At 33.3% G+C, this 26,462-nt stretch overlaps 1 protein-coding gene across 10 annotated transcripts in view; it reads left to right on the forward strand.

Moving 5' to 3' along the window:
* Positions 1-26,462, forward strand: part of MYO6 (myosin VI) — a 136,390-nt gene that overhangs the window by 67,154 nt on the left and 42,774 nt on the right. For all 10 annotated transcript variants that reach the window (XM_019729586.2, XM_019729589.2, XM_019729590.2 and 7 more), the window contains exons 7-14: positions 3,677-3,732; positions 7,782-7,879; positions 8,202-8,366; positions 12,287-12,367; positions 15,060-15,240; positions 19,449-19,593; positions 22,188-22,345; positions 24,689-24,780. In XM_019729586.2, coding sequence (XP_019585145.1) covers positions 3,677-3,732; positions 7,782-7,879; positions 8,202-8,366; positions 12,287-12,367; positions 15,060-15,240; positions 19,449-19,593; positions 22,188-22,345; positions 24,689-24,780 — 976 coding nt within the window. The remainder of the gene's footprint in view (positions 1-3,676; positions 3,733-7,781; positions 7,880-8,201; positions 8,367-12,286; positions 12,368-15,059; positions 15,241-19,448; positions 19,594-22,187; positions 22,346-24,688; positions 24,781-26,462) is intronic.

Raw genomic sequence — 26,462 nt, forward strand, 5'->3', positions numbered from 1 at the left:
CCCTCACCTTCCCCCTTATCCCCACCCCCCACATCTAGCAACCCTCGGTTTTTCCTCTATGTCTCTGAAACTGTTTCTGATTAGTTCATTCACTTACTCTTTTCTTTAGATTCCACATATAAGTGAGATCATATGGTATTTGTCTTTCTCTTTCTGACTTATTTCACTTAACATAATGTTCTCTAGGTCCAATCATATTGTTGCAAATGGTAAGATTTCTTTCTTCTTTATGGCTGCGTAATACTCCATTGTATAAATGTATCACAGTTTCTTAATCCAGTCGTCTACTGATGGACATTTAGTTGTTTCCATGTCTTGGCTATTGTGTATAGTGCTGCAATAAACATAGGAGTGCATAAAATTTTTTGAATTAGAGTTTTGGATTTCTCTGGATAGATACCTAGGAGTGGAATTACTGGATCATAAGGTAGTTCCATTTTCAGATTTTTGAGATACCTCCATAGTGTTTTCCATAGTGGCTGCACCAATCTGCAATCCCACCAACAGTGCACAAGGGTTCCCTTTTCTCCACATCCTTGCCAGCACTTGTTGTTTGTTGATTTATTGATGATAGCCATTTTGACTGGGGTGAGGTGGTGTCTCATTGTGGTTTTTATTTGCATTTCTCTGATGGTTAGTGAGGTTGAGCATTTTTTCATATGTCTGTTTGCCATCTGTATGTCCTTTTTAGAAAAATGTCTCTTCATGTCCTCTGCCCATTTTTTAATTGAGTTGTTTGTTTTTTTGGAGTTGAGTTGAGTGAGTTTTTTTTATAAATTTGTAATATTAACCCCTTATCGGATGTATCATTGGCAAATATATTTTCCCATTCAGTAGGATCCCTTTTTGTTTTATTGATGGTTTCCTTTGCTGTGAAAAAACTTTTTAGTTTGATGTAATCCCACATGTTTATGTTTTTCTCTTACTTCCCTTGCGTGAGGGGATATATCAGTAAAAGTCTTACTGTGGGTAATGTCTGTAAAGTTTCTTCCTATATTTTCTTCTAGGAATTTTATGGTTTCAGATCTTACATTTAAGTCTTTAAGCCATTTTGAATTTATTTTTGTATATGGTGTAAGGAGGTGGTCCAGCTTCATTTTTTTGCATGTGTCTGTCCAGGTTTCCCAGCACCATTTATTGAATAGACTGTCTTTACCCCACCGTAAATTCTTGCTTCCATTGTCATAGATTAAATGACCATATAGGCATGGATTTATTTCTGGGCTCTCTATTCTGTTCCATTGATCTATGTGTCTGTTTTTATGCCAGTACCATGCTGTTTAAATTACTGTAGCCTTGTAGTATAATTTGATGTCAGGTATCGTTATACCTCCCACTTTGTTCTTATTTCTCAAGATTGCTGAGGCTATCTGGGGTCTTTTATGGTTCCATATAAACTTTAGGATTATATGTTCTATTTCTGTGAAAAATGTCATTGGTAGTTATTTTTCTTTTTTTAAAAAAATTTATTGGGGTGACAATTGTTAGTAAAATTACATAGATTTCAGGTGTAAAATTCTGTATTACATCATCTATAAATCCCATTGTGTGTTCACCACCCAGAGTCAGTTCTCCTTTCATCACCATATATTTGATCCCCCTTACCCTCATCTCCCACCCCCCACCCCCCTTACCCTCTGGTAACCACTAAACTGTTGTCTGTGTCTGTGAGTTTTTGTTTCTCATTTCTTTGTCTTGTTCTTTTGTTGTTTTTGGTTTATATACCACATATCAGTGAAATCATATGGTTCTCAGTTTTTTCTGTCTGACTTATTTCGCTTAGCATTATACTCTCAAGATCCATCCATGTTGTCACAAATGTTCCTATATCATCTTTTCTTACCACCAAATAGTATTCCATTGTGTATATATACCACAACTTCTTTATCCATTCATCTATCGAAGGACATTTTGGTTGTTTCCATGTCTTGGCCACCGTAAACAAAGCTGCAATGAACATTGGAGCACACGTGTCTTTATGGATAAATGTTTTCAGAATTTTTGAGTAGATACCCAGTTGAGGGATTGCTGGGTCATGTGGTAATTCTATTTGTAATTTTTTGAGGAACCTCCACACTGCCTTCCATAGTCGTTGGTAGTTTGATAGGAATTACGTTGAATATGTATATTGCCTTAGGCAGTATGGACATTTTAACTATATTAATTCTTCCTATCCATGAACATGGGATGTGTTTCCATCTAGTTGTATCTTCTTTCATTTCTTTCTTCAGTGTCTTATAATTTTCTGAGTACAGATCTTTTACTTCTTTGGTTAAATTTATTCCCAGGTATTTTATAGTCCTCGAAGCAATTGTAAATGGGATTGTTTTTTTAATTTCTCCTTCTGATGTTTTATTATTGGTATATACAAATGCAACTGGTTTCTGAATATTAATTTTGTATCCTGCTACTTTACTAAATTCATCTATCAGCTCTAATAGTTTCTTGGTGGAGTCTTTAGGGTTCTCTATATATAGTATCATGTCATCTGCATATAATGACAATTTTAGTGTCTTGTTATTCTTATGAGGATCCTGCAGGAGATCTGTGCTGGTTAGGCAAAGGGAAATCTACAACTATTCTTTATATTCGGTTCTCAATAGTCCTGCTATTAGTGTGGTTGAAACCGTTTTTTACATTAGGTTTATAACGATTAACTTTATTTCTACCTCCCCACAACCCTCATTGTAAGGTATCTCCTTTGCTGCCATCAAATTAAACTCTACAACTTGTTTAAAATCCTAACATTTTAAATATGGAAGGAACCTTAGTGCTCATTTATAGTTTAATTCTTTCAATTTAAATAATCAGGGATGTTAAATCTAGTGTAGAGGCTACGTGCTAGGACCAGTGCATTCTGAGTTCTTGCCAGTGGTGTTCTCATAGTATTACAGTTCTTAGTTGATTGCTGCATGGTGGGTCCCTTTTTGAAAATTTGCTATTTTTTAATGGAAATATGTATGGTATTTAGAGTTACTTGTATGAAACCAATTTGAGTTTGTTATTGTCAGATATGTATATGCAATTCCAGTTAAGGGAATACTTCCTAATGCTCTTGGAATTCTAAGTAATTCAGTTTGTAATAATATGTAATAATTATGTGGTGAGTTTGTAGTTCATATATACCTTTGAAAATGAACAAATAGTTAAGAAATGGTAAACTTAACACTGTAACCTTATGTTGTAAATCAGGGATTACTCTGTTTTGAAATGTATCAGGCAAGGAGTTGTTCCATCATGTTTTATCTTTTACTATAACAGAAAAAATGGTAACTGCCTAGTTGTTCAGTGGCAGATTACTGTATTTTATCTCAGCAGTATGAGTTAATAGACTGCCACAAAAGACTTTGGAGTCTAATGCAGAAGATGAATATTGCTGTGTGAAACGTGGGGCATATTTAAAACCAAATTGTTGATAAAGTCAGAATATTCCCCAAAACAGTTTAAAAAAATAATGCTGATTGAGATGTTAAAGGTAATCCAAATAGAATTTTACATATTTACAGAGCTATAACAGAATAGTTGCATTTAAATATAAATTTGTGAGTTTTAAATAAATAATTACAATGATCCAGGGTTAAAATTTTACATATATTTATTAAGTAAAATTAAATTTATAAATTTAATGTATGCAATATTATTGTCATCTAAATTTTTTATCCTATATTTTAAACAGATATCTGACTGAGTCCTATGGAACAGGTCAAGATATTGATGACAGAATTGTTGAAGGTATTGTTAATTTTAAAAATTTTGATTTTCTATTGTCTGATATGTACTGACATTAACTTACAATAATCGTCTTAACTGGTCTGGAATGTTCTCCCAGAGATCAAAAGACTCTCCCTGTCCTTCAAGTCTTCACTCAGATATCATATTCTCATTTACTGAATGTTGATTGTCCCCCCACCCACCGCACATGTAATTTCTAAGAGGGGGGAGTTTTATATATTCCAAACCCTTGCAATAGTGCCTGATACATAGCATATGTTGCCTAAATATCTGTTAAGTGAATGAAAGAAACACAGAAAGCTCTTTGGCCTTCTGTTTGTTGACTGTGTTTTGTGTAAAGAAGGAGAGAGCGAGATGGTTATTTGAAATTGGGTGCTTTTTTGGGAAATAATTTTAACAGAAGAATACAATTGGAAGGCAAGGGTCTGTAACTTGATTTCTTTAAGCTCCCAATGCTTGCATACCCTTAGAAAGTCTTCTTGTACCCCATTTTGGAGACTACTGGGTAAGTTTACCATCATGTTGCATCTGTACCATCCTTTTGCATGAAAGATTCCTCTCACTTATTCTTGTTTCCTTTTGACCTATTCTCTGTATGGGAGTTGGAATGAACGTGTTATATTTAAACCCTTTAATGGCTTCATATTTTTCTCAAGATAAAGCCCCAAATCCATAACGTCTCCTCCTGTGCTCTTTATGGTCTGGCCGCTGCCTCCTCTGGTGTAAATGGAGTCATGTTTCCTTTGAATCCTTATGCTTTACTCATATTGGTCTCTCTGTAGTTCTCTGAGGTGTGTTAGGCCTCTCTGGACACTCTCCTTCCCTCTTCCTCACTCTCCCCTATTAGGCACTCAGGAAGTATTTTAATAATGATGATGATATTAACAGATGTGGAATATATTAGGCATTGTCTGATTTGCTTTAAATGTGTTATCTAATATAAATCTTCACAGAATGAAGTAGGTACTATTATCCCGACTTTACAAATGAGAAATTGAGGTAAAGAGAGTTTCAGTAACTTGCTGAAAAAGCATAGCAATTTTCAATTGTGGAAGTGTGATACAAACCCAGATATCTTAACTATCTGCTATAGTAAATGTGTATTTTAGCATTCTTGACATTTTAAAGAATAATTTAAGTTGAACAGAAATGTATTAGTGGCCTTCAGTGTCCGTGCATTTTGCTAGATCATAGCTAGCAAATGTTATGCACATTTTCCATAATTATGTAAAACATGTATGTAGATGCATATACGAGTAAATCCAACTAATAAATATTTTCAAAGTTTGCATCAATAAAGTTTTTCATGTTTCTTTTTTTATTTTGGACTGATAAGGAATGTTTTTATTTTCATTTAACTCAGACATGACCTGGAAATTTAATAAACTTTGCATTGGAGTTTAACAGCATGGTCTAATAACATGATCATATTTTTTGGTATAAATAGTCTTCTAGTTTTACTTACAGTTCTCACTGTGTGTTATTATAACACACTGAAGTATGAAGATCTATTAAGTAATGCTTTATTCATAGTAAAGTACCTTACCTTAGTGAAGAAATCACCCTTTAAAATTGAGTAAGTAAACAAGAACAAATTATGGGTTAATTCAGTAAAATACTAATTAGTATTTTGATTTGTTTACTTCCAACTCGCTTGAGAACTGGATATAAGCCTGGTTTCTTCCATAGGACTATATTGTACAATATGTACTGTGCTATAGTTAAGAAAAGTTGGAAAGTATAATTCTAAATGTTTTTACAACTCCTTACTGGCAAGACAGAAATCTTTTGGTGCCATCCTTAATTGATGACAGGTTGTTGATTTTGGAATGAGTGTACCATTAATAGCATTAATATAATTTTCCTATAGAGAGGCTCTTACCCTACTTTTGGATATTTTACTTAATATATTAAATTCTTCAGCAAAAACCGGTAGGTCATCAGTATTCAGGGAGACTTATAATTGATTCTCCTCATTGCCAGTAGCCTGTCATAAGGCCTTCCACAAGTCAGTTGACGTTTTGAGCTTCAGTTTTCTTACCTATCTGAAAGGTGAGGTATATATGATAACATTTCTTTTACTTTTAATACTTTCTGACTTATTTGGCAAATGAAACAACTGGGGAATGATCTTTAACTAGTTAAGCTTTCTATCATTGATAGAATAAGAGGAATAGATTTTAAAAGATTTCATAGGCAAGATTCTAGCAATAAACATTGTGAAGCAATTTATAAAGTGGTTGATAGAGACTATGTAAGATAGACATTAATCTGGTATGTTTATAGTTGAGACTCTCGTGAATACAAGAATATACTCTAGTGACCCTTTTCTAGTCATGTGGTGTGCGTGAGAGAGAGAGAGAGAGCGAGAGAGCAAGAGAGAGAGAGGGAGAGAGAGAGATTAAGACTAGAAAATAAAAACAATTAAAAATTTACATTTGTTCATTGGGATTTTACAAACTTTTACTGAGAATCTTTTGTAGGCAATTCTATAAACTAACTTGTGTTTTGTTGGATGAATTTTGTCACAAGAGGTTTGCTGTTTTCTACATTATAATCATTACTCTTTTTTTTATTAGTTTCCAGTGTACAAAACAATGTAATAGTTAGACATTTATCATTTATATCCCTCCCAAAGTGATAACACCCCTCCCCCAATCTACTACCCCTCTGACATCGTGTACAGCCGTTACATTTCCACAATCTCTATTCCTAATGCTGTACACCACTTCTTGTGACTGTATACATGTAAAATAATATATATATTTATATATAATTATAATTTTATATGTATATAATTTTATAATATATATTATAATTTTTAATATATTATAATTTTTAATTTAATTTTTAATATATTATAATTTTTTATGTATATAAAATTTTTTGTATATAAAATTGTATACATAATGTATATAAATTTATATAATGTATAAATTTATATACATTATGTATACAATTTTATATCCATAAAATTATATATATATAAAATTATAATTTTATATATATTATACATATAAGGCTATATATAAAATTATTTTATATACATATAAAATTATAGTTGACATGCATTATAATTCAGCTTCACCTTCAGGTGTACAGTGCAGTGATCAGGCATCTGCACCATCCCTGAGGTGTTCTCCCTAATGAGAGAAGTGTCCATTGGGTACCCTACAAAATCTTTACAATATTATTGTATAATCATTACTCGTAGGCTGATGTACCTGTGAAAACCTTCAAATTTTTAGGGGGTGATTTTTAAATTTGAGTTATAAATTTTGTAAACTAGTGACTTTTAAAAACAACCAAAATGTCCTTCGATAGATGAATGGATAAAGAAGTTGTGGTATATATACACAATGGAATACTAGTCGGCGGTAAGAAAAGATGATATAGGAACATTTGTGACAACATGGATGGATCTTGAGAGAGTAATGCTGAGCGAAGTAAGTCAGACAGAAAAAGCAGAGAACCATGTGATTTCACTGATATGTGGTATATAAACCAAAAACAACAAAAGAACAAGACAAACAAATGAGAAACAGAAACTTATAGACACAGATAATAGTTTAGTGGTTGCCAGAGGGTAAGGGGGGTGGGGAGTGGGGGGTGGGAGATGAGGGTAAGGGAGATCGAATATATGGTGATGGAAGGAGAACTGACTCTGGGTGATGAACACACAATGGGATTTATAGATGATGTAATACAGAATTGTACACCTGAAATCTATGTAATTTTACTAACAATTGTCACCCCAATAAATTTAATTAAAAAAAAAAATTTAGTCTTTCCCATTACATTTACATTTAACAAATGTATTTTGAGTAATTTTCCCATTTCTTATACTTTAGTAGGTCCTGAACATAGTGGTAGTCAATAATTATTTGTGGGATTTGACATTACATGTGAATTTTCATGTTAGTATTTTTGAGAACATTTTTTTCTAGCTGTATGTATTTATTAGTAAATGGAAACATACTATGCATATTGTTTTTAATTTTCCTTCATGCTAATTTTTTGATGGAGTGTTTTTATTTCTTTTTCAATAGCTAACCCACTCTTAGAAGCCTTTGGAAATGCAAAGACTGTTCGCAACAATAATAGCAGTCGATTTGGAAAATTTGTAGAAATACATTTCAATGAAAAGGTAAGTGAGAGTCAGTTTTGCGATGGTATATTTGAAAAATACAAGGATCTTGATAGAATTAGTTCTGTACTTGAACTCACAGTAAATTTGTTTAAGTTTCTCTCTGTCACTTAAGAGACCTGGGAGAATATATGTGCATTAGGACCTCTATAAATACTCTAACTTACATTTAGTTATCTAATGTTTTTCTTCCCTTTATTTGATAAATACTACAGTCTTTTTGATAGACCAAATGTTTATTAGAAAAGATAGTACTTTAATGTTATTATACTTTAACACTTTCAATGCAAAAATATATTTTTCTCTCTGTTTTGTTTTTTAGAGTTCAGTTGTTGGAGGATTTGTTTCACATTATCTTCTAGAGAAATCTAGGATCTGTGTTCAAGGCAAAGAGGAAAGGAATTATCATATCTTTTATAGGTTGTGTGCTGGTGCTTCTCAAGATATTCAGGAAAAACTTCATTTGAGCTCCCCAGATAATTTTCGGGTAGGTTGGATGAAAAAATTTAATACAATTTTTGCGTATTGAATTGATTTCAATTATAAAACTTGTATCAGTGGATTTTGATACCTAGTTTTATGTAACTTGCATGAAATCTAGTTTAATGTGATAGAATGACTTCTGTACTAAGTAGATCTCTATTGAGGTTTACTGCTGAGTTTGTAATACAACATTATAAGAAGAGGTAAGTAATAGGATAGGTAAAAGGATAGATGTTAAATCCCCCTTATCAATTTAAATTCAATAAGAAATTGAGTAGTGCTGACTTTAAAGTTTCCTTTGACTTTTTGTTAAAAAAACAGTTTGACCACTGAATTAATATTAATAAAGGACCTGTGATTATCTTTCTTAATTCAATTCGACAACAAATACTTATTGCTTGCCAGCTGGGTACCAGGCATAATACCAGGGTTAAAAAAATAAGTGAGACACAGTTCTTGCTCTTGAGCAACTTAGAATCTGGTGGAACTGCGTGTACACACACATACACACACACACACACACACACACACAGAGTCTGATATGTTTAATGATAAGAAAGAGATATGCATAGGATGCTATGGCATAGGATGCTGGGTATTTTGGAAAAGCTTCTGAAGCAGTGATGCTTGATCATAACCCTGAATGATTTTCAAGTGTTAAATAGAGGAGAGATGCAAAGGGTATTCCTGGTAGATGCAAAAAGATGAACAAAGAAAGGCAAGAAACAGTGTAAAAGGTAGGCAGGAACTGGTAGGAGGTGAGGCTAGAGAGTTGAGACAACTTTTATAGTTGATAAGGAGCTATTGAAAGGCTTTAAGGAGAAAATTGGATGTCAGATCTATACTCACCTCTGGCTTTAATATGGAGATGCCTATAAGGGGGAAGAGGATGGGATAGATAGAAATTGAAACCGTGGGTAAATTGGTTGGGAACCTATGGCTATGCATGAAGTAGCAGTTACTCAGTGCCTGAATTTGGTTTATTTATGGCAGGGTTGTAGAGGAGGTGATGTGTAAAATATTAGGAGGTAAAATTGATAGAGTTGGATACTGGATATGGTTGGGATAAGGAGGAATCTAGAAAAGTTTTCCAAAATTTTACTAGGGGACCTGGGTGGATGTAAATACCATATTGGGACCAGGTGGAAGATTTAGCATATAGGGTGAGTTCAGTTTTGGAGCCTGTGGATCATCTGAGCAGAGATGTTCAGAGGACAGTTATGTATAGTAATCTGTGTCAGTGTTGCAGTAACAGGTTTGGGAGATGCCAGGACTCTGGTGGTAGTTGAAATGATGACAGTGGTAGATGAGATTGTCTAGCGAGATTGCGTAATGTAAAAAAGCCTGTGTCAGCATCCAAACTCTGGTGTTGAAGAGGATGAGCAGATGAAGAGTTGCCCAAGAAAGAAAGCACACGTGAAGTTGTGAGATAAGTACAAGGAAAATTAGGCATGCCACGAATCATAAGCCAATAGAGTTTCAAGGAGCGGTGACTGGGGATGGTTAGCATAATTTACAAGTTCTCAGCTAGGAAATAGTGAAGGATATAGGGGAGATATGGGATGGGGGTTAGGCATGTAGTTTGTATAAATTTCTCCAGGTGATTTTCATAGTCCTGTTTGGACAGGAGTCCTCCATTTGGGAATCATGACACATATTTAATTGGGTGTGTGTGTGTGTGTGTTTGCAACCCAGCTTCTCTCTATTACTTCAATCAGTTTCTTTTAATGTGTGTTTGGAAATTTTAAAACTTTATTATTTTAAAATGCTTTATAACTGCATCTATTTATATACTTCTAAAATGTCTAACCTCTAGAACTCACCAAATTCACGGATTTGAAGTTACTTGCCCATGTTATTTTCATGAAAGTAGAAGAGGCATATCTCTCTCTACAGTGATTTTTGAAAAGAAATTACTGTGAATCATATAAACTGTAATAATGATGATGTGGCTTTGTTCACAATCAAGTAACAATAAAGCGATATGACTATTCTTGTCTTAATGTAGCATTTTTTTCTGCTTGGAGGCTTCTGAGTATAGTTTTTGTGTATCTCAGAATAGATGGCCTTTCCTGGCACAGTGGCAGGCATCTGAAGAGGGAAGCTGCTGAAATCCTTGATCAGATCAGAGTTTCCTGCCTCTGTAGTGTGCACTGGGAGGCATGATTTCCTCTCTTACAAGAGGAGACTAGAGGAACAGCATTACCTTTCACCCAGACATTCCTCTCATGCATGCACACACACACCTCTGTATCCCTCCCCACAAAGATTAGACTTTCAAGTGATTTGAAAGTGTGTTGGTAATTGCATCAGGTTTTTCTGTAGTTTAGTTTAGGCCTCCGATTATAACTCATAAAGTTGTAAAGCAAAGGAAAACCCTATAGTAGGGTGAACACTTCCATTTTTTTTTGTCACTACTCTGTCCAAATTAGTATATACAGAATTGTAGACATACCTGTTAGAAAACATTTGTATTAAAATTTTGTGTTTGTATTTTGCAAAATAAAAGGTGTAAAATTCTTGCATTATTTAAAATTTTCAAATATTTTGGCATATGTTTTATGGAAGCATTTGTTATAGTCATGCAAAGGTCCATGAATATAAATCAAGCTTGCATAGAGTGAGAATGGGTGGCAAGAACAGTTTTCAGCTTTCTAGTTACAGAAAAGTTAGAAGAAATAAATATTTTTCCTAGGTTTTAATATTAAGTCAATTTGTCCAAAAGTCAGGTATTTGATAAAACAATTGGGGTGGGGGGATAAAACTCTAGCTAGCAAAGAAAGCATTTGTTTGGGCTCTTTATATTTAAGTAGTATTGTATTACTAAATAATAGAGCTCCTTTTTGAAATAGTTAATTGAAAATGCTGACCAGGATTATTCTCTTCCCTTCTCTTATTTTTCCCCCCAAGATTTTAGGGTAGAAGGAAAAACTCATTACATATCATTTTCTGGTTTTACCTAATTTTAATATTTCATTATAATAGAGGGTGAAAGATAAATGCATTGATCATCTAAAATATTAATTTATCCCCAAATTATTCAATATTTACTGTAATTTTTTCTTTGGTGGCTGTATGATGTGGTATATTTAATCTTGCAATTCATGCCATGATGTAGTGTAATCATAGTAACCTGATTTAAGAGAAGCTGAGATGTTTTTAAAAATTTGCCATTTTGTCCTCATGTGTACTTCCTTCCTGCCTCCCCTCCCCTAAATGTGGCTAATAGAGTCTCTTTGAGACCAATGTAGTGTTATTTTCTTCTCAACTGCTTCCCTTGTTCTGTTTTGAAAGCACTTAGCAACAAAGTAAATCCTTGAGATAAAAGCTGAAATTATTTGAATAACGATGAAGGTTCATAAAGCAAGTATTGTAATTTATGTATAGTCAGTGTTCACTATCAGTGAATATGAAAGGCATGTTTTAAAGAACTGTTTCTAAAATAAAAAATTAAGAAACTCAGGGATAATATTTGTTCATTATTTAGAATTTAAAACATTACTTGAAATATTAAACCACACCGTGTTCTTATTTGAGACTCTACATATTTAGTAGGAAGGTGCTTTTCATTATTGCCTGTAGTACTTATGAGCTATATATAGCTTTAATAAGATCTTTGACACTGAGAATATTTAAAATTGCTACCTTTTAAATATAGGAAAACTTTATGGTATTGATTTTTATGTTAATCATTTAATTTAATCTACTTTCAGGAACTGGGATTTTCAACATCCCTGGTTTGATTAGTGGGAGTAAAATATTTAAAATAGATAGAAGGATGGATTTTAATTGAGAGAGTAAATGATACTCAGGTGATATTTAGAAATTCTTTATGGTTAGCACTATTTGATAAGTGGTATTTTCTTCTGTATTGTTTCCCGAGGATCATATTTGTTAATTATATTTTACCTTTCTTTCTCATAGTATTTAAACCGAGGCTGCACTAGATACTTTGCTAACAAAGAAACTGACAAACAAATTTTGCAGAATCGAAAAAGCCCTGAGGTATAGTAAACTGTTTTTTAAATTAAAATCTTTAGTACAAAAATAAATCATGCTGAAAGATATAATTTTTATTTTGGAGTCCAAATAAGTTTTCTTACTTTTAGGCTTGTACTTTAAAAAACTGAAGACTCATCCAAATCTCTTAGAGTGTATGTAATACTTTATGCCTATGTTGGTATCCACAAAAGCTATAGGTGCTTTTTCTTCTTGGTTAGGTCTCAACGCACTGCCTTCCTCTTGTTCTGTTTTCCCAGCATGATGGTGTTAAATTGGAGAGAATTATCCTTCACTAACATTTTTGATACTTAGTCTAATATTATTGATTTGAGATTAAGTATAAAATATATCCTTTATAACTTATTGCTTACTTCCAGGCTGAAAGTAAGCTTTGTAGTATACACTGAAGAAAGTAAACATTCTTGTGAATTACTGCTTATATATTACTGTATTTCTCTTTAAAACATCATAGTTCTGTGATATATTATGAAAAGTTTTATACATAGGTCTCACTAAATTACTACATTTTTAAGAGTAATTGCTTATAGTTATACCATTATTTTAAAAACATTAAATCCTTGATCTAAAAATCTACAATTCTTATAAATTTTAATATGCATTGTTTAAATAATAAGTGGTATTAAGTTATATCTACTCAAGGAGCTTATATGATGAAATACTAAGTCAGGATTAATTATAGGGACTAGTTCATACTGTCTTTATTAATTTTATTAAAAGATTTATATTGAATATTTGATTGAACAAGTTTTTATTATACTTAGTTTTTAATGCTTCTGCATTTGTGAGTCAGATCTTTTGTACTCCTTTCAAAAATGAATGAGATGAATTACGTCTTTATTACATTCATGGAACAGAAAGCAAATGAAAATTCCCATTATTTTGAATTCTGAGCAGATGACCCTACAGTTAATTTTTTTGAAGTTGACATTTTGTTTATTATTTTAGACACATTTGTCTGAATTATAAGTCATAAACTGTTACAACAATGGTTGGAACTTTAAGAAATAACATGAATATTTATTATGGTATCTTTCTTTGTCATGATAAACTATATTTGTATAAAACGTCATCAAAGTATAGAAATTGTATTGTTTCCACTAAGATAATGGAGGCATTTTCTAGTGGGTTATTGCAGCTGTCCTAAATGAAAAAATAATATATGTATATATGTGTAAATTTGATCTTTTGGCATGGAATAAACTGAGTAGAGAGGACAGAAAACTTGATTTTACTCTTTTAAAGAGTAACATGTACATTTTGTACTTTGCTAAGAAGAAAGTGTACTCTTTCTGATTCTGTCAGCATACTATGTTAGGAATCTCATTTATATTATTGAGTGTATATATAAAAATATATAAGTCAGCAATGGATTAATAATATGTTTAAATTACTTTTTATGTCTTCTTTATCAGGAGGATGAGGTGATCATTTTGACTAATTAGAATCCTTTGCCTGGTGCCATTTGAGTGTCTTTCAGCTGTGTGTCATTTTTAGGACAATGCAGTATTTTTAGTCTGCCATAACACCAATATATTCATTAATATTTGATTAGGAATAGTTTCCAAATGAAGTAACTATTCAATTGCAAGACTGAAAATTCTGCATGATGTGTGTATTCTGTTAACTTTGGCTGCATGTGATTTCCTTTGCTTTTAAGAGTAAAATTAAATTTCTTTATCTAGACATTTTCCAGAAATTTCACACAAATATACTTGAACATTTTAAAGAATTTTGTGGGAAGAGAATTTCAACTTAGCTTGGAAGCAACTGGCATTTGGGAGGAAAAAAACATCTCCTAGTGGTGTCTTTAATGGCGAGTTAATTTTCATGCTGTGTTACCTAATGTTTAATTTTATTTATTTATTGCCAAGTTCTGGAAAATTCCTAGTTCAGCCTTTCTGTATGCAGTAACTTGTTTTTCTCTTTCTAGTTTTTGCAGGCCTGGCTTTTCCTTTCTCTGAGTTTGTTATGCATCTAACAATTGAATACTTTAGATGCAAGTTCTTTTAAGAGAGAAAGCAAATTTGCTCCTCATTTTTTCTGAAATGTTTTCACTCACTGCATAAATTCTTAGAGTAAGCATAATGCTTGCTAATACACTTCACCTCACATTTACCTATACAAAAAGATTTAAAAAATAATTCTCAGGCCAAAAATTGTTATTAGCCTGTCCACTATTTACTACTGTTGAATATTGGTGTCGTTGATGGCAGTTAACCTAAAGGGGCATAATGCTGTCAGATTTAAATTTTTATTACAATTTTTTATCTCAGTTCTTTTTGACCTATGGTTCATGTTAACTGATTTTAACCGCTGGCATTCCCTTCTTTTGTACTCAATTTTTATTTTTATCTAGCATTATAATTATAATATCGTAGCATTATAATGCTATAGAGTTAAAATTGTAGTTCAGTTGGAAAACATCTCATTCCATTTTGACTGAAATTTTTATTGAGATAATTGTAGATTCACATGTATCTGAAAGAAATTGTACAGAGAGCCTGTGTACACTTTTTCCAGTCATTCGGTGTTTGAATGTGTTAGAATACTGAAGTTTTTCCACTGACACATTTTATTTTTGCATGTTACATAGTGCATCAATAGACTTCATGAGTTTTTAAAGTATACTTAAGTAAGGTAAAGTGCAGTTAATCGATGTATTTTTATTTTGTAGTATCTTAAGGCAGGTTCCTTGAAAGATCCTCTCTTAGATGACCACGGAGATTTCATTAGAATGTGCACAGCCATGAAGAAGATTGGTCTGGGTGATGAAGAAAAGCTTGATCTGTTCCGGGTAGTAGCTGGTGTCCTGCACCTTGGAAATATTGATTTTGAGGAAGCCGGCAGCACTTCAGGTTTTTTTTATTTTATTTTGTTCTTGAAGAGGAGTAAAATTAGTTCTGTCATTTTTTTGTCATATGTAAATTGATCTATTTGTGTGCAAGTTTGTTAATATCCTGAAATTTCTAGAATATATTGTGTTACATGGCGAATCATGCAAATGAAGGATGCTTCATTATTAGTCGTTATGAGCTCTGTTTTGAAGAATTTAGTGATGCTGATGAGGAATAAACTCATTTTCTGAAGGACATGTAACTGACTACCAGGATCATGTTTAGTTAAATTTTTCAAATGATATTGTACTTTCCAAATAAGTGAACATAAAAATTCTGTACCATCTATTAAGGTATTTTGACAACTTCTCTGGTTAATTGATTAAAACTTGCATCAATTAATTAGGGCAGCTGAATACATAAAAGTCGATATCCTTTATTACTGGAAAATGAAACTAGGCTAAACTTTATGCAAATTAAAAAGAGGATTTAAATGCCTGCATGATAGTAACTTTTTAACTCAAGTGTTTCAGTCCCTACATAAGAGTAAGAATTTTTGTATAATCTGAAGTTTGATGAATGAATACAGGGGTTGACCAACTATGGCCTATGGCTAAATTTGACCAGCTGCCTGTTTTTGTAAAAATAACATTAGAACACAGCCATACCCCCCATTTATTTATGTCTTGTCTATTCCAGCTTTTGTGCTGTAGTGGCACAGTTGAGGAGTTGTGACAGAGACTGTACGGCTAGCAAAGCCTAAAATCTGATGCTTTAGAGAAAAAGATTTTTGACTCCTGCATAAATACATTATTTAAAAATCTTTTACTGAGTTAAAAAAAATTGAATGCCCCATTTAATGTAGTAGTCAGTAACATGAGCCTTAGTGTCAGATTCCAGAAGCTCTCTGAGCCTTGGTTTTTTCATTTGTAAAATAATGAATAGACAATCCATGAGAGGTGCTTTTAAAGTATAGTTATCTAGCAGTAGTGTGCATATAGGGAAGGGGCATGAGAGTAAGGGAAAAGCATTTAAAAACTGGTTCTGCAACGTGCAAGACCCTTTTTATATATGGTATTTCATCATAATCTAAACTTCATAAACATAATGAAATAGGGGATACTATCTCCATTTTACAGAAGTGAAACCTGTGCATAAGTTAAGTAAAATGGTTATTAATGAAGTTGTACATGTGAGAGCCAGGCTTTACCCATGTCTAACTGACTCGAGTACTTGTGGTAATTGTCCCTCACTGTCCCCAGCTACTGAAGCTTCCAGAGTGTCCTGATCTGTGAATGAACAGATTGACATACACAGTCCTAATGACTTTCAGATTTAATGTCCTATGATGCTGTGAAGTCAGTAACGTCAGAGGCAACGTAGTATTTAAGAGCACATGCTCTTGAGTCAGACTGTTGACCATGTGTGAACTGCCTGTGTGACTTTGCGCCAGGAACTTAACCTCTCCATGTCTCAGTTTTCTTACCTGAGGATAACTGGGGATAACAACATTCCCTAACTCATGTTATAAAGGGGACTAAATGGCTTAAATATTTGTAAAATGATGTGGGTACTTACGTGTGGCACATAGTTATCCCTGTAAGTATTGTTAATGAAAAAGTAAAATAAAAATAGAGATTGTTACCAGTTTAAAATGAAAAACGAAAGCAAAATCAGATATGTTCTTAGTGTGCATTCAAATTTTGTCATTAGTTTTGTTTTGAGGGATTTTAAAATTTATTTTGCAAATGTAATGAATGTTAAAATTAATTTCATTTGCTCTATAGCATGGTTATACGAAAGGAGCATGTGGGAGTTCTAAGTAACACAGAATAGGTTTAGAATATTTAATGCACTCTTTGGAAGGGTTGTTAGAAGTGTGAAGTGCCATTGTCACCCCTCATGTTATTACCTGTGGTAGAAAATACAGGTGTATACAGAGGTGTATACAGAGGATCGTAAATGTGACATGATCTAATTAGTTGAAAAGCACTTAATGATCAAAAGACACATAACACATATTTACATTATCTTTTATTTTTCTTCTCAAACTTTCTTCTGTTGAAGGGAAAATGAGCAGAAAGCAGAAAGTATTGGAATGAGGCAGTGAATCAAGGGAATTAATAAACTAGGTTATTTTTATTTTAATAGCTAAGGTTTTATTATATTACTCTCCATCCTTCCTATAACCCTTCCTATGATCCAAATGGTTGGATCCAAATGATCCAAATGGTTTCTTTCTAATAGAATTGATTTTTTTCCCTGCTAGAGAACTTGTTTTGGCATGTCCTTACAATCTGCAAAAGCTGTTAAATTTTTGTAATATTTTGTCAGAAAATTTATTCTGCAGTAGATGTTTAGAAGACTCTTACTGTTACTGAAAAGTTTTTGCTTGATTGAAATACAAAAAATACCTTTTGGGACTGCCAGTGTTTTTAAATTTCACGTAACAAAAGTATGTTATTACGTATAACAAACAGTTTTTAAAATATTTAAAGTTCTCTTTTGTAAGGAGAGTAACATGCAAATCTTACATTATTTTACAGTATTTTCCCTTTTTAAAACTTTAAATGTTTTCTTATGTTAGCCTTACATAATTCCTGGAAGTGTGTAAGATACTTTGCAAAACAGTAAAAGAGAAGTGTTAAGTGAATTAATATATTATTGGTCGTCAATTTTTCACAGTAGTAATAAGCTTATTTTCATAAGTCTTCTGAGTATTCTTCCCTTATTTTTTCGTAATAGCTTTATTGAAATATAATTCATACCATACAGTTCACCAATTTCTAATGTACAGTTCAGTGGTTTTTAGTATACTCAGTGTGCAACTGTAGCCATAATCAGTTTTAGAACATTTTCATAACCCTAAAAAGGAACTCCATACCCTTCAGCACCACCCCACCCATTCCCTCACAAATCCCTCAGCCTTAGGCAACCACTGTTCTACTTTCCATTTGTATAAATTTGTCTGTTATCACATTTCATATAGATGGAGTCATACAATATGTGGTCTTCTGTGACTTCATTTTTGTCTTTATTTCTTTTTATTGTTGAGTAATATTCCATTGTATGGATTTACTGCATTTTCTTCATCCTTTCATCCTTTAATGAACATTTGGGTTGTTTCCACCTTTGGCTACTATGAATATTGTTGCTGTAAATATCTGTGTACAAGTTTCTGTGTGGACATATGTTTTTACTTCTCTTGGGTATATGCCTAAGAGTGGAATGGTAGCTATGATTAATCTTTTGAGGAACTATGAAACTGTTTTTCAAAGTAGCTGTACCATCTTACATTCTCATTAACAGTGTATGAAATTTCCTATTTCTCCACATCCTCACCAGCGCTGACTTTTGATCAGAGTATAGCCATCCTAGAGCATGTGAAGTGTTTACCTTATTGTGGCTTTTATTTACATTTTCCTGACAGGTCGTGATGTTGAACAACTTTTCATGTCTTTTTTGGCCATTTGTATATCTTTTCTGCAGAAACGTCTTCATGTCCTTTGCCAATTTATTAATTGGATTGTATTTTAAATATATTCTAGATACAAATCCTTATCAGATACATACTTTGCAAATATTTTCTCTCTGTGAGCTGTCTTTTCAATTCTTGGATACTGTTCTTTGAAACACAAAAGTTTTTCTTTTTGATGAACTTCAATTTATCTCTTTTTGTTGTTATTGCTTGTGATTTTGGTGCCATATCTAAGAAACCATTACCTACTACAAGGTCACGAAGATTTATATATGTGTATTTTTCTCAGAGTTTGTTTTAGCTCTTACATTTAGGTCTTTGACTCATTTTGAGTTCATTTTTGTGTATGGTGTGAAGTAGGGGTCCAACTTCATTCTTTTGCATGTGGATATCCAGTTTATTGGAGTCGTATGAATTTTAATGGTAAAGCACTATATTTCTCCAGCGATTTAACATATTAACAAGGATTGTAATCCATCATTATTATTTTTCACTTGCAGGGTCATAAAAAATGAAACAGTGATAGGTTAATATTGATGGGCTGCAGGGATTATATCTTGGACTACACTGAGTGAGGGTCTCCTGTTGACCTTGTGGTATGAGTGTCTGACAAGGGTGGTGAAATTAAAAGTCATACATAAACCTTGTCTATTCCATAGTTTTATATAAGTGAATTATACTTCTAAGAACTAGATCTTGAAAATCTGATTTATATAATGTTTAGTTTCAAATTAATGTGTATTTTCATTAGGTGGTTGTAATCTGAAGAATAAATCTACTCAGTCTTTGGAATATTGTGCTGAATTACTGGGTTTGGATCAAGATGATCTTCGTGTAAGTTTAACTACAAGAGTCATGCTGACAACAGCAGGGGGCACCAAAGGAACAGTTATAAAGTAAGTTCCTTAACTCATTGCTCTAAAAATTCTGCCGTTTGGTTTGTCAAGGAAAGATCTTTTTTTGAGAACACTGACGTTTAAAGTTGATCTTTATATGTGATCCATTCTCTTCGTTATAATGTTTTAAAATATGTGCTTGATAGATCAAAAGTCTGTGCATCTCAACATGGTAATCCATCATAAAAATTAACACTGACTTCCACAGCTTTTAAAGTTGTTCCTTCCAGATATACTTCGTGGGAAAAATTTGGAAGTCATAGGCAAGAGAGGTTTACTTTTTTACAACTATGAAAATATGAATTGATTATGTTAATATTTGACTGGTTTAAGCAACAGATAATTTTTTTTTCAATTTTTCAGAACTGTGTATTTTGAGGTATAATGTACTTTTAAAAAGTTTGAAATTTAGTGGGTTTTAGTATATTTACAAGGTTGTGCAATTATCACCATTATTTAGTTTCAGCAGGCAACAGATCATTTTACTTTAAAAGTGATTTTTCTTACATATGGCACATGCTAAAACTTCTATTAGCAAATAATGAAACTAGAAGTGAAATCTGAAGCCTTATTCAGATTAATCCCAGTTGCTTGAATTGCACATGTTCTTATAATTTATATTGAATTTTGATTGGTTTTCCTTAATACCTTCCTATTTAAACATTTTTTAATCTAAAAATTACGGTATAATTTGAATTTAGGCATTCTGTGTTTGTGTTTATAATTTTAAAGTCAGAAAACTTGTGGGAAGTTTATGCAACTAACCTGGAGGTGACTTGAATAAAGTTTTTAACTAATGAGCAGAGTCATCGTTAGTATTAATCTGCATATGCTCATCATTCTCCTGAAGGACATTCATTCAACTTTGAGTTTCCAAGCTAATTGGAAGTCATGTAGGTTGATAAATATTGGAAATAAGGCTAATATTATCATAGCATTTATTCCTATTTCATTAATTCTGTAAAGAAGAAATACCTGCTTTCTCTCTGTAAATAGTATATTTTTCATTACTATTCATGGCTGAACCACAATTTTATGAAAAAATGGCCACTATTTTAATAACATCCCTATTTCCTTATAATTAAATTTCTACTCATAATTATACTTGGAAGAACCATTATTCAGGAGTTATAATGTAAAGAAAGAGTTATTAGGAGTAAATAGAATAAAATATTAAAAAAATAAAACTTCTAAGTAGAATTTACTTTAGTAAAACATTCAGCAAAGGGATTTCCCTTTATTTTTAGGACTCTTCATTTAGAGGAAATTACAAATGACAAGAAAATAAGAGCCTAGCCAAGATTTTTAAAACCAGTAACCAACAACTCCTAGATTTTGTCTGGATCTGTGTGCACTTTTGGCTTAATATCCTATGTTTTAGGTATTTTTGTTTTCAGTACTGTAAAATAAAACTGACGTTGAGTCATTATTCTGAGGCACTCTAAGCTCTTCATTTGTGGGGGAAAGAGTAAGATCCCCTATACCTGGCTACATAAGGCAGGCAGTAAATTCTAGCAACATATTTCAGGAAAAGTTTCAACAAATTGTTAAAGCAGGGATTACAAAAGCCTTTTAGCTACAAAAAAAAAAAAATTAGCAGCTTTTGCACTTTGGGAAATATTAGCAAAGTGCGCTTAGTCTGATTCATTGCTTAGCTAATTCCAAATTAGTCTTATTATAAAGAAAACCTTGGCAAAGAGGATGTATTGTAGTGCCCTACAGTTGCTTGCTTCTTTAGAGATATTTCCGGGCCAAAGGGAAGGCTAGTAAAAACACAAGTAGATGTCCTGAGGTGTCATTTCCTCTATTTCCCTTCTGTTCCAGAACAGTTCTTTTATGTGTTTTATGTATGGATTGTTCATATAACATTCACTTCAGGAAAGAATTTCATTGTAGGAAATATAAATTGGAAAATTACTATTTCAAAGGAATCCAAGTATCTGTCTGGCCTGTATGACACTTGAGGTTACTTCTCTGTGACATTTTTTTCTGGTGCTCGCAGGGTGCACATGCTTACCTGTATGACACCATTTATTGTGGTGTTTGGGTTTCTCTTATGGCAATCCTTCTTCATCAGACTGTAATTTTCTTGAGGACAAGAGCTGTGTGTTTATATCTGCAATATTTAATACTGTTATATCATATAGTTACTTGTATTAAATCATAGAGTTGGACAGTTCAGATTTTAAGATGTAAACATTATTTTTCCTAAACAATGTTAAGTTACTGAGCTTTTAAGGTAATCCTGAATTAAACACAATTTCTTTTGCATTTAAGGGAAGTCAGAAGGAAGATTATTCCTCTGAATACTTTTTTTAGTATCCAGCATGTACAGTGAAGTGTAAATTAAAGTTAAAAAGAATTTTGAGCCTCAAGTTCTTTTACTCAATAATAGATTTTTAAAAATTTAATTGTAGGTAATCCTTTTTGTTCTCTTGTACCATTCTACTTAGCCCCATTTGTCTGTGCCTATTCAAAAATGACCTTTTGTAACTATTTTGTTCTTCACAATGAATATATTTAGACATCCTTTGATTTTGGGTATCTAGCACTATTTTTACAATTGTTACTATGAAGAATTTTCGTTTTTATAGGGTACCCCTGAAAGTGGAGCAAGCAAACAATGCTCGTGATGCTTTGGCAAAGACCGTCTATAGCCATCTTTTTGATCATGTGGTAAACAGAGTAAATCAATGCTTTCCTTTTGAAACATCAGCCTATTTTATTGGAGTCCTAGATATTGCAGGTTTTGGTAAGTATAATTTCATTTGTGAATTTGTAGTTAGTTTGACAGTTTTTCACACATGTTTAAAATAAAAAAAATCACGTTTTTCCCCTTACAGAACTTTTCACTTGATGTATTTTCAGTTATATGTCTTTACCTGCATTTCATTTCATAATATGATTTAAATAGGAAGCTGATGCTTTAAAAAAAAAAAAAGAAGAAAGACTCATGGGTTCTGGTCACACTAATGCTAAAATTAAAACATGTTGATTGAAACCATTGTACAGTTAAGTCCTCACTTAACGTCCTTAGGTTCTTGGAAATTGACTTTAAGCAAAAAGGTGTACAACGAAACCAGTTTTACCATAGACTAATAGATATAAACAAGAGTTATATCTTGTTTGGTCACAAAAACATCATCAGACTTCTAAATAAAGACCCCAAACACTTCTAATATTAAACATTGAAATGTGAGCTACTATACATACATTTAAAAAAGATCTAACAAGTAAGAAAGAACAAAACAAGTAAGATAATTATTTTCCAAATTGCTCATTCAAGTTCAGGGTCATGGGTGGCAGGAGCCTATCCTGGCAGCTCAGGTCACAAGGTGGAAACCAACCCTGGAGAGCACACTGGTCCATCTCAAGGCATTCTGACACACATATTCACACTGTGAGACTGAGGCAAGTTAGACAAATCAATTAACCTAATGCACACAGCTTTGGGATGTGGGAGGAAACCTAAGTACCCAGAGAAAACCCATGCAAACATGAGGAAAATGTGCAAACTCCACACAGATAATGGCTGCAGCTGGGAATCGATTTTTTATTTTCTCATCAGTGTTAAAATAATGCTATTCGAGAATGTGCTATAGTTAGGAGATATCTCTGTACTCTTAAGTGAGTGCAGCTGCATAAAGATAAAGTCTTGAGCGCTACTAATAAAGAGAATTAAGTCATTAAAGCCATTCACTACAGTGTAGAACTAGGTACAGGTTGACCTAGCATATAGACTAAACTCATTCCTATGTGTAAAAATTCATCATTAGTGCTAATTGTTAACAGATAGCTATTTCCAGTTAGTTTCCACCAAATGAATAAGATATCAAGATAAATATTTGAGAACAACTGTGGGGCTGTGCAACCAGAAATGGAATGAGTCACCAACATCTGAATGCTGCTTTGTCCTGAATGACTGTGTTGTAAAAATCTCAAAGTACATCTGACTGTTTTTACATTGGGCTTTGTCAGTGGCATTCCTTCTGGCTGTGTATGAGTGGTATCTTCCTCTTTTGTAGTTTATTTGCCTTTGCCTAGGGAGGGTCTGAGTGTTTACATTTTGAGAGGGACACAGTTTTGTTTTAATGTCATATATACTTTAAAATGTATAATAAATCATCTTTTGTTCAAAAGTAGAGAAACACTTAGCACTTACTTAAGATATCAATATTCAGACAATTGTTTCCTGTCTACACCAGTTTTAGTATAACACACACATACACAGAATCATAACATTTTAGAGCCACAGGGATCTTAGCGATAATGTAATACAGTCCCTTAATTTAAAAAATGAGTTAATATCCATAACTTTTAAAAAAATTTTATTGGGGAGTATTGGGGAACAGTGTGTTTCTCCAGGGCCCATCAGCTCCAAGTCGTCGTCCTTCAGTCTAGTTGTAGAGGGCGCAGCCCAGCTTCAAGTCTAGTTGCTGATTTCAATCTTTAGTTGCAGGGGGAGCAGCCCACCAGCCCATGTGGGAATTGAACCAGCGACCTTTTTATTGAGAGCTCGCGCTCTACGCAACTGAGCCATCCAGCCACTCCCATAACTTTAAAAAAAACTTTTTTTAAAATTAGTTTCAGGTGTACAAAACAATGTAATAGTTAGACATTTACCATTTATATCCCTCACAGATTGATAACCTCCCTCCCCCATCTATTTCCCCTCTGACATCACATACAGCCATTACATTTCCACTACCCCCATAACTTTTTTATAACTGTAATTTTATAGATGACAGAAAAAATTCTAAATACTTGCATTTTAAGTCATTTTCTTTAATTAGATTAATACCCGTGCTTAAAAAAATTGTTACAAGTGACTTACATTTTATATCTTTTACCATGACATTTATCTCACCTGATAAACACCTTTTTTTATCAAGCAAGTTATTTTTAATACTTAATTTTAATGCCTAACAAAATTTAAGAGTTGAAATAAGAACATTTGAGGAGTATAGAACAATTATATGTACTTTTTAACCTAATCTTCAATTAATCATTGATACAATAAAATTTAATCCTAAAATAAATTTATCAATGTGTAGTTATTTGATGATGACTCTTGATTATGGTTTTATGTTTTCAGAGTACTTTGAACATAACAGTTTTGAACAATTTTGCATCAACTATTGCAATGAAAAACTTCAGCAATTTTTTAATGAAAGGATTCTGAAGGAGGTAATTACCATTACAATTTAATAACTGCATTAATCTATTTTAAGTTTCAAGGAACACAGACATGCCAGAGGTGCCCTGATTGATGGGGTGTAATGTGAGGTGGCCCAGCCCAGGGAATCAAAGATACTCAGCATAGGCCCGGGTGGCTTAGCTGTTGCCCTGGCACATCAGAAGTGTTAATGGCACAGCTTACGGACCAAATATAAACTCTAATAGGCACTTCCTCAGAAGTGAGTATCTGTTGCTTCTTACTAGCGACTTTTACCAGACTTGAAATTCTGCTTGTTTCTTTTTCGGTTTCTGTTGTCTGTACTCCTGCCACTGTCACACAGCTTTCAACTCTCGTCCCTGACCTTTGCTTCTCCTCCCCTTCCTCTGTGTCTCCCGCTTCTGCCCACTCTGCTGCCTGCCTGCCTGCCCTTTCTCTGTGTGTGGCAGGAAAGCCACCAATCAGGAGATCCAGTGGAGCCATTGGCCTAGAGTGCCCCTGGGCAGTGCTTTCCCTGCCTCGCTACCTTGTGCACTGCCAGTGACCTGTGAATGGTGTGCCTTTGGCCGGACGCCAACTCTTGTCCAGTAAAGAACTTCCTGCCACTGATTGTAGTAAATAATTATGGGCATGGCCAACAGTCACAATGCCAAGTCTAAGAAAGTTAATTTATACTTATCGGTAGAGTACAGAGTGAATAAAGGTAGCTTTGAATCAGTTGATTTGTGATCAGGTTCACCATTTTTCCTCTTGTATTTGAATTCTCCAGTACTTTCCTACTAGTACCCTTGACTTCCCATCCTTTGGGCTATTAGAAATATGTCTTAATGAATGAAAGCAGTAGAGTTAAAGAGAACTCAGAAGCAATCGAGCCCACCCCTTATTTTACGGATGAAGAAATTAATTCCGAGAGCAGTCCATTGACTTCTGCAGGTTGAACCTGGCTTCCTGGCTGCTGGCCCCCAACAGCGTATTCTCTTAATCTTAGCACTGCTGCTTTCTCAGGTCCGTTCTCTGCGCTTGAAATGTGAAATATTTTCTGTTCTATTCCCATCCCATTCATCTTTTCTCACATTTTTAGTATGTTTTTGTCTTTATGGGTTTCCCAGCACATTCCAGCTTTTATACCTTTACTGATATGCCATAGTTAAACCAGTTCTGGCATAAATAAGCAGGTAAAACAAGAACTTACAGTTATGATAGTTTCTATGCAAGTGTTTTATCCAGCTGCATTAGTTCTTCCATTACTATGTGAAGTTTTACCTGTATGCTTCTCACTTAACATACCCTAATTCTTCCCTTTCATGCTTCTATATTTACAGTCATCTATGACAGCTTTCGCACTGCGATGGCAAAATTGAGTAGTGTGACAGAGACTATATGGCCCACAGCTGAATATATTTACTATCTGGCCCTTTACAGAAAAAGTTTCCTGAGCCCTGGTCTGTTCTACTGATAGGTTTGACTTTATAATTGCTAAAAATATTTCAAAGCCCTGGTCTTTCCTTGGGTTTGAATGGTTATACACAGATCTCTATATTTGTGCATATCTTCTCTGCATATTTCAAGAAAAGTGTGCTTATCTGCAGGAGGTAACATTTCCACATATGTAAATTGTCTGTATTGTCAGCCATTTAATTTTTGATATTACATTGCTTTAGGAGCAAGGATTTTGCTTCCCTAATGTTTTGTA

Source organism: Rhinolophus sinicus, linkage group LG05 (assembly GCF_036562045.2).
Source record: "Rhinolophus sinicus isolate RSC01 linkage group LG05, ASM3656204v1, whole genome shotgun sequence".
Classification (NCBI taxonomy): Eukaryota; Metazoa; Chordata; class Mammalia; order Chiroptera; family Rhinolophidae; genus Rhinolophus; species Rhinolophus sinicus.